This window comes from Echeneis naucrates, chromosome 16 (genome assembly GCF_900963305.1).
Source record: "Echeneis naucrates chromosome 16, fEcheNa1.1, whole genome shotgun sequence".
In the NCBI taxonomy this organism is placed as follows: domain Eukaryota; kingdom Metazoa; phylum Chordata; class Actinopteri; order Carangiformes; family Echeneidae; genus Echeneis; species Echeneis naucrates.
In genome coordinates, this window is record NC_042526.1 from 23,521,407 (window position 1) to 23,533,884 (window position 12,478).

The 12,478-nt window shown below is 39.5% G+C and overlaps 1 protein-coding gene across 8 annotated transcripts; it reads right to left on the reverse strand.

Annotated features, from left to right (window-relative positions):
- Positions 1-394: 394 nt before the first annotated feature.
- Positions 395-12,036, reverse strand: LOC115056590 (monoacylglycerol lipase ABHD2-B-like). Of its 8 annotated transcripts, XM_029523144.1 has the most exons (12): positions 11,943-12,022; positions 11,605-11,694; positions 11,395-11,458; positions 10,763-10,996; positions 9,643-9,818; positions 9,078-9,245; positions 7,881-8,064; positions 7,707-7,799; positions 7,228-7,329; positions 7,066-7,135; positions 6,244-6,328; positions 395-2,056 (listed from the first exon to the last, which is right to left on the reverse strand). In XM_029523144.1, exons 4-12 carry the CDS (start codon positions 10,972-10,974, stop codon positions 1,851-1,853), a joined length of 1,296 nt encoding a protein of 431 aa, XP_029379004.1. In that variant the 5' UTR covers positions 10,975-10,996; positions 11,395-11,458; positions 11,605-11,694; positions 11,943-12,022; the 3' UTR covers positions 395-1,850. The 8 variants fall into 8 exon arrangements, with proteins under 8 accessions (XP_029379004.1, XP_029378999.1, XP_029379002.1 ...); XM_029523139.1 differs by lacking the exon at positions 11,395-11,458; XM_029523142.1 differs by having other exon boundaries at positions 11,395-11,694.
- Positions 12,037-12,478: the final 442 nt, after the last annotated feature.

Sequence of the window (12,478 nt, forward strand, 5' to 3'; positions counted from 1 at the left end):
AATATTACGTATTAAAAACACACGGCCAATATGAAGGAGCTTTGGCACAAGAGAGTCAAATGTTCTGCCTCTGTCTGTGACTTTGTGCTTTTTATGGACTGAAGTTCATCCACACAGCTTGTTGTAACACTGGCAGGCCCCAGATATCTGTGTCCACTCTCTGATCCTCTCTGACCCGTCTCCCCCTGAAGTAAAAGGCTGATACTCCAACAAGTGCCTGTCTCCCATGTTTTGTAGATTGTTCTTCAGGATGAAAATAAAGTTTTACCCACTGTGCTTCCTGGCGCACCTATGAGAATGTCAATAAATGTACAATAAAGTGTATATAAATATAACTCACAGTCTTTGTTTTCATATACAGAATAAAAAACAGAGAAAGCATAAAATGTACATTTTTGTGAAAAAGATTTATTAATGGGCGAGTTCAAATAAGACTGATCGGTCAAGGCTGTGTATCACATCAAAACAAAAGACAGGACATATTATATTTCCATACAGTGCAATAGAAAAACTGTAGAGGCAGTAAAGTGCAGGCAAAGCATCAATATCTTATTCAGTCAGGGCATATTGCACATACAATCATGGAGCACATGGAGAAAATACAAAGTGTATTATAAGTAGTTGATGATCTTGGGTGGAGTCCACAGAATTTACAGGATGTTAGTAAATACAGGAAGCTGCTTCATATATAACAGTCACTTCTCCAAGATTTTTTAGAACAAAAGCAACAAATAAATCACAGAAAACAAAATGAATCCAGCAGATAAAATTTAATACTTTTATTACTATATCTCTCAACTATATTTCAGTTCAAGTATTAATATAAAGCTATAAAAACTGTTGTCTTTTTGGAACTCAAAAAGATCAGCAATCAGCCTTCGTTTAATGTTGATCTAATGTGAGGCCTTTACTGTGTTTGATCCAGTTTAGTTTATTTAAAGTTTATTTAAAGTTTAGAAAGGTGTTTTAATCCGATTTGTTTAGTATGCGCATAAACAGAATCAGGTTTCTCATTTGTCACTTTCTGTTTAGGCCATAATTGCACTCAGTTTTCTCCTCTCTACTATTGTATTTGTAATTCTCATACAACTTTGTCCTGAATAGCATGTCAGTAAACTGTTTGCAGAGTAAAATTGTTTTTATTTATAACTATTTAACTATAATGACCAAAGTGAAAAAGCAGCATTAACAGAATCACCCTGTCACGGCAGTAAGGTTTAGTTTGGGGTTCTTGTATTCTATAATTTATGGAATAAGTGACCGACAGAAGTGCAATGTCAAAACTTCTTCCATGTTCCAACTGATATTTCCATTCAACAACAAAGCGTATTTCAATAAATAAACTACTAAAGGATTTTAAGATATGCAGTACAAGGTATTTAAAAGAACAGCTGAATAAAACCAATGTCATGCAGAGTCTTGACAGCAGCTGGAAATAACCACAAGAAACCATCAATCATGTCATAAGTCCTCATCAGGAGCAACTTGCTGGTTATGAGAAGCTACACAATCACATTTATATTAAGGCACTTAAGTCTGGTCACAAACTTTTCAAGTTAATTTCAGTAATATGTTTTTTTTATTGTTAATGTGCTTAAAATTATAACTGATGTGAGGCAGCAGGCTTATTTGAAAGTATGTTATTAAGACTTTAAGGCTTCAAACTGGATGTGGGTCCCTCACATGTAAGTTAGACTGTGGTTAAATTGGTTAAATTGCCTGTTTAAGTTGCTGAAGTATTAATATGTATAAGTGGGAACGTTTGCAAACTACCAAAGGCTGAATGTGTGCCTGTATATCCTTATCATTTTGGTCTTTTTTTTGTCTTCAAAATGTGCGTACAGTACGGGTTAGCCACTGAGCGTTACTTTTGTGCTCTGGTGTGTGTCTCTCCGACAGGCCAGCTGGTCCTGCTCCCAGCGGCAGATGGCATCAGTGTACTCCACGATGAATTTGTCCATCCACGTGAGGGGCTGAGGGAACAACATGGCTCCCTCAAAGAAACCCAGGTGGCCTCCATGTTGGGTCAGAACAAATATCACATTGGGCATCTTCTCTGGAGAGATAGAAATAGAAAGGATTGGTAAATGATGATCAACAGTGTTTTCTACTCGAGTATGAAAACATTCAGTTGGAGATGTTTGGATTTTCTATATGCATCCTCAAAAAAAATAATTTTCATTAGACTGCATGACTCCTGAGATAAACAGTGACTCCAATACTATTTTCCAAAAAGGGAACTAGCTCTTCTGACTTCGTAATGGCAAGCACGTTTACAAGACACCTAGAAAACCGAATGATTGTGTTAGTCCGACCAAAACTGGACTTCTAAAGTACATGTGAACACGTTAGCTCGACTGAAATCGAACTAACACACCCAGATAATACGATCGAAAGTCAAGCTACCTCTGCATGTATACGGACAATCGGATTGGAGGTGGAGGAGGTGATCTGCGCATGTGCTAAAGCTTTGCGCTAAGCTATGACCCGGAAGTCAAGCGGCATTTAAAACATAAACACAAACACAAAGGTCAGACAAAAGAAGCTGGCTGACTGCTATGTGTCGAACATAGCAAATATGGCAAATACGGATACAGAGGCTAACTTGGTAGCTCACTGGTCTTTTTTTCTTTCCACCTCTGTTGTTGTCTGTGATGTCATAGGTCAAATGGTAGTGGTCCATTACCCACAAGCCAGAAGAGTACATATCGCCACCTATCGTAGCGGAGGAGACGTGATTTGAACAAATAATAATATTAATAATAATTTCACTCCCATGCATGTATACTGGGGCAAGGACAGAAGTCTGATGAGATGGCTTTATCGAGCTATAACCATAGCTAGACTGCACTGTGCATGTAAACGTGCTGACTGCTGTGATTCTGAAAGGAGATAGTGTTACTTGCCTCATAAGACGGCCTAGGCTATTGTTATGTATGTATGGATAAGAAAAGTTCCTAAGTCCTCTAAGTTACATTAAAAAGAAAAAGAAAATGACTGCTTTGCAAAGAACCCCTTCTCATGGACTTTTAACAGTGCAAGCTGTAAAAATGGTGGCAGCGATCCAGAAGATTGGAAGGACCAGTTGATAACTGTCAACACTGAAGGGAGAGGGAAAAACCCTCCTCTTTAATTGATCTATCATTTCCACAACATGTTTATACTATATCCACTTTTCTAATGTGTGAATCAATGTAAGTTAAGAAATCGATTTCACAGAACCCCCTTTCATGACAGTTTGATTAAAAATATTTTAACTTATGGAATCATCTGGTAAATATTCTCAACTTCAAATGGCAGTCTTTGAATTTAATGTCTACCTGTAACGATTTGTTATATGTTTAGTAGGCCAATGTTCACGTCTCTAGAATGTGTATACATGCAAATATGCTACAGCACGGTGGAACAATGGTTAGCGCTGTTTCCTACAGCAAGGCGGTCCCAGTTTGCATGTTCTCCCTGTGTATGTGTGGGTTCCCTCACACAGTCTAAACACACCATGTTTAGGTTAACGGGTGACTCTAAATTGTTTGTGTGAGTGGTTGTTTATGTCTGTCTCTATCTCCATCCATGCCAACACTGACTGGTAGAAAATGGGAGAGGAAACCCATTCAGACAAAATACTGTTGCATGGAACATGTTCACAAATTTAAAAAGCCCTTTCAGAAAGCCCTTATCATCGAAGGGGTTCAAGCTACCAAAAGGTCAACTGAAGGGATCATTTGATAAATAATCAGCAAGCTTATCACTGTGTGGAGATCCCTGAAATGTGCAATCATGTGATCTACTGTTTATCATTTGTAGTTTGTCCATTTGCTTCATCTGGTTGAAAAAACATTGAGGATGAGGTGAAAAAACTGACAGAACAATATGAAACAAAACCAATGCAAGAACTTAACAATGCATCCACCAATAAGAACTGTTCAATACTTATCAAAGAGCAGAGATTTGATGGTCAAGTCCAGGTAGGAGCATATTGTCACAGCTTTGTTTGAGGAAGTTGTCGAAGTGAAAACTGTGAGTAAAGAAGGTGTTCTGTGCTAAGACCCTAAAAAGGTGTGAGTATGTCCCATATGGTCTAGCGGTGAGCATTCCTGGTTTTCACCCAGGTATGGGTGGTTCTGGTTCTCACTCAGGCGGCTTTTTGCTGCCATTGGCAGTGGGCATTCCTCCTTTTTGGTGTTGCTGTGACCATGTCCTGTGATCTCCGGCTCGCACGGTGCGTAGTCTGCATCCATCGGATAATGGCTTAGCTTGGCTTGGCTTGGCGACTGTGCTAAGTGGCTTTAATGTGTGTTTGTGTGACACAGATGTGTTTGAGGAAGTTCCCAATTAGACAGCTGTGAGTAATGAAGTTTATTGGAGAGACTGAGAATTGCATTTCTGATGGGGGATTGTGAATTCTTTCTGAAGAAAAAATAGTGATGTGTTTTTTTCTCTCACAGGTGGGAGGATACCTCTCTGCCTCACCTGTCCTAAGACTCTTAACGCCTTTTTAAGAATGTTCTCTGTTCTTGTTTTCTTATTTAGATGGCTCTTTTTCGTTCAGGGTTCTGAGCCACCATTTGCTCGATGTGCTAAGTCCCTTCAACCTTCAAGTCATGTCCCATATGGTCTAGCGGTGAGGATATTTGGTTGTTACTGTGTGGAACAGTGAGGCCTAAAGGCTGTTGGAATGGCTCACTCTGCACAGACGCTCCATAGCAGCTAACTCCTCCTTTGCTGTAACCAATTTTATCACGTCAGGATGCTGTGCACGCACAAAAACTGGCAGTTCCACAGTGGGAATGAAATGTTCCACACCATGCTTATTAAACACAATGGAAAAGTCATGTGTAGTCAGCTAGCACGCGTTGAAAAACATCACCTGATGCTAAAAAATTAGCCTAGCTCCCCCAGTCTCCCACTGAAAAGTGGTGAAAGACACAGCATCAATTAAATGGTAATGTCAACAAGCAGACCATTTGCACACAGAAAAACTGCCAATAATAGAAACAGTAATGGAGGTGAAGTCCCACTCAAAATGGAGCCTGTGCAGACAAACAGTCACCAACTTTGTGACAAACGTTGCAATGGACGAACCTTTGATGGTTAGGTACTGATGGGAATGTATTGTGTGAGGAAGTTCTCATCAGACTCATCAGGGCCTGCCTGCTGTGTTAAGACCCCTACATTTTTGGAGATATGTCCCATATGGTCTAGTGATACAGTACAACTCTGGTCTGGGAAGCAGCTGGATGGATGGATTGTACAGTGAAGAGAAAAATCCATGCTCACAAAACCTGCATTGCTTTTGTCTTTGTATAGCATTCTTACACTACTTTTCCAAAACATACTTGCAGCTGGATGTTCCATTACAGAAGGGGTGACTGATAGGATCATCTGGTAAATATCCTATTGGCTTTGCCTGGCGACACGGCAATCACAGAATTTTGGCCCAATAACACCTTATTAAGTGTTTTAGAATCATATTGACAAATTCATTGCAACTCATAACTCTTTCACAAATGGTACCTTTCAAGGACTTGGAAATTATACATAATCAAAAGGGAAACCAGTCATGATCTGGAAAAACAACTTTCATTAACAAGTTAGACTGAAATAAAAAGGCAAGTGTAGTATCACATTTGTCAAGCTCTAAGACGCTACACGCTAATTTACGCAGTCCATGTGACTTACTAAACAAAACAAGGCAGGTTGTGGCCACAACCACAGACAGACACACACACACAGACACTGCTCTATATATATAATCCAAGAGCTCAGGCAGATCACATGGCTCTGAAAAATTCAACAAGACAGTCTGGGCTGGTCAGTGTTGAGAAGGTAGCTTGGACAAGACTTTATCAACACTTAAGACTCTAACTTCGGTGTCTAGATCCTAAGACAATGAGTTTATTCATTCCACACTATCAATTTTCTATCACTGTGAGGACAATGTTTTACTGCTATAGTCATTCTTCTCTAGGTAAAGCCCAAAGTAATTAAACCAAACAAAACATAACCCCGCACCAACAGTCCTCTATACATGCTGCTGCTGGCTTGGATGGGAATAATATTTTCTATGAATGTTTCTACAGTTTCTTATGGAATACGGTTTAAGATCACATGTAACATTTGATGCATCATATTTAATGATTCAAATTGCATTATGATCAATTCAACATAGTTAGGACGATCACCACATAAAATTTTATTTACCTTTAATTAAACACCGTTAATAACTGAAAGTTAAACACAAACCTGCAAGGTTGCGTGGAATATCCAGGAGTGACTGATGAACTAGTGGGTCATCTGAGGAGTTTACCAGGAGGAGAGGCACAGTGACCTGATGAGAAACATTAATGTATAAATTACTTCATTAGCCCAGGTTCCATGCTGTTACTGCAGTAACACTAGCAGCATGACTACAAATACAAAATGTTTAGTCATGGGTAAGTTAGTTAAGTGGCAGAAGTAAAAGTGTTTGTATATTGGATTAACACATTCAAATAGGCAGTTAAGTAAGTGAACTGAAGAGTTAAATATGAAAATCTATAACAACTTCCAGCTTACTTAGGCGCTGGAAAATGAGGGAAAGAGCTTACCTGGGTGTTTTCGAAGTACTGAGTTGATAGAAACATCAAAAACTTGTGTGACATTAGTTACCATCAAGAGTTTGGTCTAGACCTGCTCTATGTGTGAAATGCTTTGATGTAACTTTGTTATGATTTGGTTTGATTTGACATAACTTAACATAACTTCCATTCTTTTAAGACAAGCCTCCCACTGCTGGCTCCATACTAAACACAAGACATAAACAGTGCAACAGTTGGCAACAATAGTGACTCAAATCAAATCTAATTTATTTATAAAGCACCAAATCATAACAGAGTGACATCAGGGCACTTAACATTAGGCAGGTCTAGACCAAACTCTGAAAGGAGTAACTGTATTAGCCCTGAGCAGCAGTACTATTAATAGTAAAGTAGGTCTAACAGCAGGAAACAAATGAATTATTATGTTGAATGAAACTTTACATCGGCCAAGGGTTGTATTGGAAATATCGACACATTTGCTTCTTACTTTGTGGATGTAGTGCACACAGCTCTCCTTCTCGTAGTACTCCTTCAAGGAGCTGTGGCTGTGGAATTTTCTGCAGGACAAATGATGGGAGTACATCAGCAACAAGAAGGAGATGCAGCAAGAGTTGGAAGCATTTGAAAATCCAAATCCATCAAAACTCACCTCATAATGGTGTCATCAATCTGTATCAGAGAAGTAGCTGCATACAGTCTGTTCAGGTCTGCATCTCCAATGTTACTGGAGCTCATGCTCAGTAAACTGCTCCTGTTACATAGAACAATCAGCAAGACTGCAGCACACAGTCTAAATCAAATCTAATGGATTTCAGACTTAATATTTTCAAGCTGATCATTAGCTGACAGAATAATACCTAATCTATAAACAGATAGTACAACTATAGAAGAAAACACGTCTTCTGAGCATGTTAACATTGATGTGTTGTTCACCAACACAAGTCCACAACTACAACAATAACAACTCAATATACATGGAAGAAAGCATAGATCCTTTCTGTCACACACACACCCACACACAATGGAGAGATCAAAGTAGTGCTGCATTTTTACATTCTACTTTCAGTATTCTCAGTATCTTTGACTTAAACAAATACTCCTGTAGGTAATGTTGATGTGTAGCTCCACCTGTGTGACAGGATCAGCTTCTTCATGTTGTCTGTCAACACAAAGTTGTAGAACTTGCGGCACTGGTCCCATTGAACGAATGTTTCCTGAGTCCTGAAGATGTAAACATAGTGTTGCTACATTTTCATAGCTGTCATACCTGTCCTGTTTGTGTGTTTCCTTCAGTATACCAACCTGAGGGCGCTGTAACCTTGACAAATGCTGACGCCGCACAGCACTCTGTCCTGGTTTGCATGGTTCTCACCCAGAAACTTACAGACAATGTTTCCTCCAAGACTGAAGCCCACAGCTACCAGCAGCGTCTGGGGGTAGGCCCGTTTGATGTACCCCACCATGGCTGCATATTCCCAGGTACAACCTGCATGACAGACACTTTTACTACTGTGTAGTAGTGAAAACTTAAGCATGGTATTACAGAAAAAAAAAAAAAAAAAAAGTCACTTCCTCATTATCATCACATTTTCCTCTTCGTCGTCTTCTCTGCTGTGTCCCATTTTGTTTTATTTACCCTCAGTTTTTTCCTCAGGAAAAAGATATTGGAGGCCAATGTTGACAGGTTTACATATTAGAGAGAATTCTACTTCTGTTTCCAATTCTGATTCAAATTCTAATTCTCCATCTTAGTTTTAAGAAATACCTGCCTTATTTTAATTCAAATGTTGATCTTGATCTCTCTTAAATTACTTTCGCAAACTGAGAAAAAAATTATCTGCCCCTTTTAACACCACAATGCTCTTACATATAAGACTAGATCACACAATGAAATCTTCCCGAAACTCCTTACGGCGCACTTCAAGACATCACCGATGATAGAGTTCGAAGGCTTGTAAATTTCTCCAGTTTCATGAGGACAAGACCCAGCCTGACATTTGAAATTATTGCAAGATTCACTTAATTCTGATAAACATTCAAGCCATCTACCAGAAATTTATGAGTACTGTTTCAAATATGACCACTGAAAAGCATATACTTAATCTTGCTTTATCAGCTAGAAAAACTGAAGTCTAATTTTGCAACTAGAAGTGACCATGCACCTAAACTGTGGAATGACATATGGATCACCATCCACAGAGCCGAGTCTTTACTCTCTTTTTAACAGGCTTCTATTTTTTATTATCTTATTTACTTTACCTGTACAATATTTTATTACTTTTATTATAAGTCTCCACTGTCCTTTTTGAAAGCACTTAGTGATTGGGTTAAGAAAAAGGCTATTGTTACCCTCAAAGCTCAGTGCGTGCCTTTGGTTAGTGTAATTATGTGGCTTAAATTTAACAAAGAAACATCAAAAAGGCATTGAAGGAAGATATGGTTCCCATCGCTTTTTCTTATTTCTGAGTCATTGACCATTATGCTGTGTTTCCTCTTTACCATAGGTGAATATGCGTGGCGAGGTCAGTTCCACATTGGGCAGGGCCCCAAGGTGGTTGAGGACAGCACAGCGGTATCCTTGCCGCTGGGAGTGATCAACAAAAGTGCGAATGTAGTTCTTCTCGCTATGGTTACCAATCCCAGGGCAGATTACCATGGTAACGTCATCTGACACAGAACAGGGAGAACATGCACAAACATACAAAGTGGGGTCATGTGTGGGTGTACAAGAAGGTGTCATGTGTGTTTGTATGTTGATTTAATTGGCTGCTGAAATGCATGACATTTTCCCACAAGGAGGTTCATTAGCGGTCTCTCTGCTCATCAATACTGTAGAATGAGCTGCTTGTTACTTGAGGCAAATGTATTCACAAACCAAACAAGCACATAAAACTCTGGAGAAATGAAAAAAAAAGAAAAAAGAAAAAGTGAAACAGCTCAATAAAATATCAGCGCTGTTTTTGTCCAAGTGTTTATGCGTTAACAGATCAGATGCCGAATGACTTAGTCCTCAACATACAACCACCTGTTATGGAGGTTAACCAGATACTTTACTATCACTGACCTCCTGTGCTGTGGTCTCCAAGGGCTTCAAACAGGTCAAAGGTCGCAGTAGCACCGTCCTGCATTGGGAGGAACTTTCGGACCCCGCAGGGCGACGGAGTGTTGACGCGTCCCATCTTGCCATATAGGACTGTCTGGAGATGACCACTCTTCCCCCACAGCAACGGAGGAATGTATCTGAAGAGAGGGATCAGCTACATATTATATAACACGGCTGTTAACTCTCCCCCAAAGATGTTTCAACACAGTCTCAGTCAAGATTGAAGCCAACAGACAGCCACATGCAGCACTTCAACTGCAAGAGCCGAGTACACAGCCACTGCTAGACTAGTCCTTCAAACTGAATCTAAACTCTGACTCTAGAAGGTCCTTTCTTCTTAGTTGATATTTTAGTCATGCAACTCCAAACACTTTACTCACACAAACTTCTAAATGTGCTAATAAATATATAATGAATAAAATAAAAATTTAATGCAAACCATTAAGAGCTAGTCCGAATCCCAAGTGGCAGAAAAAAGGGAGAGCACAAACCTACCTGAATTTTCTCCATGGAATTAAAAAAAAAAAACATCTTCTATCTATTCAACTTTAGTAGCTATAACTTTTACTGGGGATTAATCTGTAAATTCATGATTAAATGATTAACCCTTTTATCTATGAAATGTCAACAACAAAGTGCCAGCCATAATTTTCTTAAAACATAAAGTGCTCCAAATTTTATAGGCCAAATATCTAAACAGACCAAACCACAAAAATAAATGCAAGAATTGTATCATGACAAACAAAAGCAGCAAATCATCTTATTTTTTTAAGCTTTGACCAGAAATTATTTGGAATCTCTGCTTCAATGTATCTAAAAATCACTCATGGATGGTCAAAATAGTTTGAGCTCCATGTGGAACAACAGTAAACGTGCAGCACCTGTGATGGCTATATTTCCTCCTAAGAAACAAATTGACAAGTTGGGTCACAACTCCTCAGAGTGCCATCAGCTTGATCTTACAGTACATTTTTTCTTTATAATTACTGTGTTCCTTCAAACTTAATTATTTCACACCACAGCTCCCCAAAGAAATCAGCTACATCTTAAACTTTTAAAACTTGAAAGCAGAAATTCTCACTCTTTTGTCAGCAGTGGGCAGGTTTTGTGCAGGTAGCGGCTGATCGCTGTGTCTTGGTTGATGATCTCTGGTGGGGATGTTGGACTCTTCAGGTTCAGACAGCGGACGACGATGTACAGCACTGTTGCGACCGCTGCAAGCTTCATGCCATCAAACATGGCAGGCAGCTCTGAGCCTAAGGTGTGCATGTCCCCGTCCTCGAGGGCCGTCATTGTGGATTTGGTAGAGGATCGTCTGTGTGCACGGCAAATTAGGAAATCCTGAGGTCTATGCAAGTTGGAATAACTATTTGACTATATCTTATAAAAATTATGTATAGTGAAAACTTGTAATAGCAAAACTAATTTAAAGTGATATAACTTTGCCTTTCATGCATTTAATTACTTTTATTTATCGCTGTATAAGTGCATTATGTTTACATACATCTACATTCACTCATTTGGCACACGTCTCGATACAAAGCAGAGGGCACCAGTGATGCTTCAGTCCAAAAGCATTACATCTTTATAGTAAGTGCAGAGATCATGTAAGGAGGTGCATAAAAAAAGTAAATGGTAAGTGCCAGTTAGATATAATCTATCTGAAAATAAACCTTTGCTGTTAAATGAAGAATGGACAAAGTAAATGAAGACCTTTATGCCTCAAACTGATGGCTCTATGAGTCCTTAGAGCCACTGACTGACAAAGAGCTCTTTTCTGGAAAAACAAGAAGCAACAATCAGTTTCAACGTATGGACGCAGTCTGTTTCTCTCAGGGTTAGACTGAGGCTGTGAGAGCTGCAGTGTGTGCACCATGAAGGTTTGGGTTTCTAATAATGAGGCAGAAAAGGTAGAAATATGACCTGTTTTATGAGCTGTTGCTGGCGCTTCAGTCCAACTTCTTCACTCGCCTTTCAGCCCTTCCGTGTGTAAATGCTGCTTCCTGACTACTGCTGGAAACCAGACAAGGTCGTGAAAAAACATGACCAAACAACCAAAAGACAGCAAAGAAACACTGTGTGACACGTTAAAGTTCATTTATAAAACATAACTACACAACTACACACAGAAGTACACGACTGAGCTGTTTTTGGCTGAAATGGTTTTAAATTCCTGTTTAGTCACTCGGGTGAAACTGTTCGAAGCCTCAAACGGCCCATAGACTTCACATAAAGTACAACTATAGGGTTTCCGGTCCTACCATTGTGTCTTTGTGTCTTTGTGAGTCTGTCCTGGTCAGATCCGAGCACGGTGTGTTTACAACACACGGGCTGACTGAGCAGCAGGGAATTCATGGTGCGTTCAGGTGCTCTTACAAAGTTCCTCTTTCTCACCCAAACTTAAAGCGACAGCATAAAATAAGAGTCCTCACGCTGTTTGGTATGAGATAGTGTTTCTGATACTGTTGTGCATTTTTCTACACAACTAAATAGACTTTATATAGCGAAAGATGCTCAAAAAGTATTATCTGACTTTCGTGTCTGTCGCACATGGCGGAATAACCGACAGAGCGGGAAGGCATCACCACAAACAGCGGTGTGGTGTACTTCCTACTTCTGAGAAACTAACAGTAATGGCATTAGTCATAGCAAAGGTCTGCATCCCCGAACCAGCTGCAGTTTGGTTGAACACCAGAGTCCTTACATTTTATAACAACAGCCACGTCTCTGTCATGTCCACTTGTAGCTCGACAAAAGTTGTATAATACAGCACATGGCAAAAAGCCATCTAAGCTTT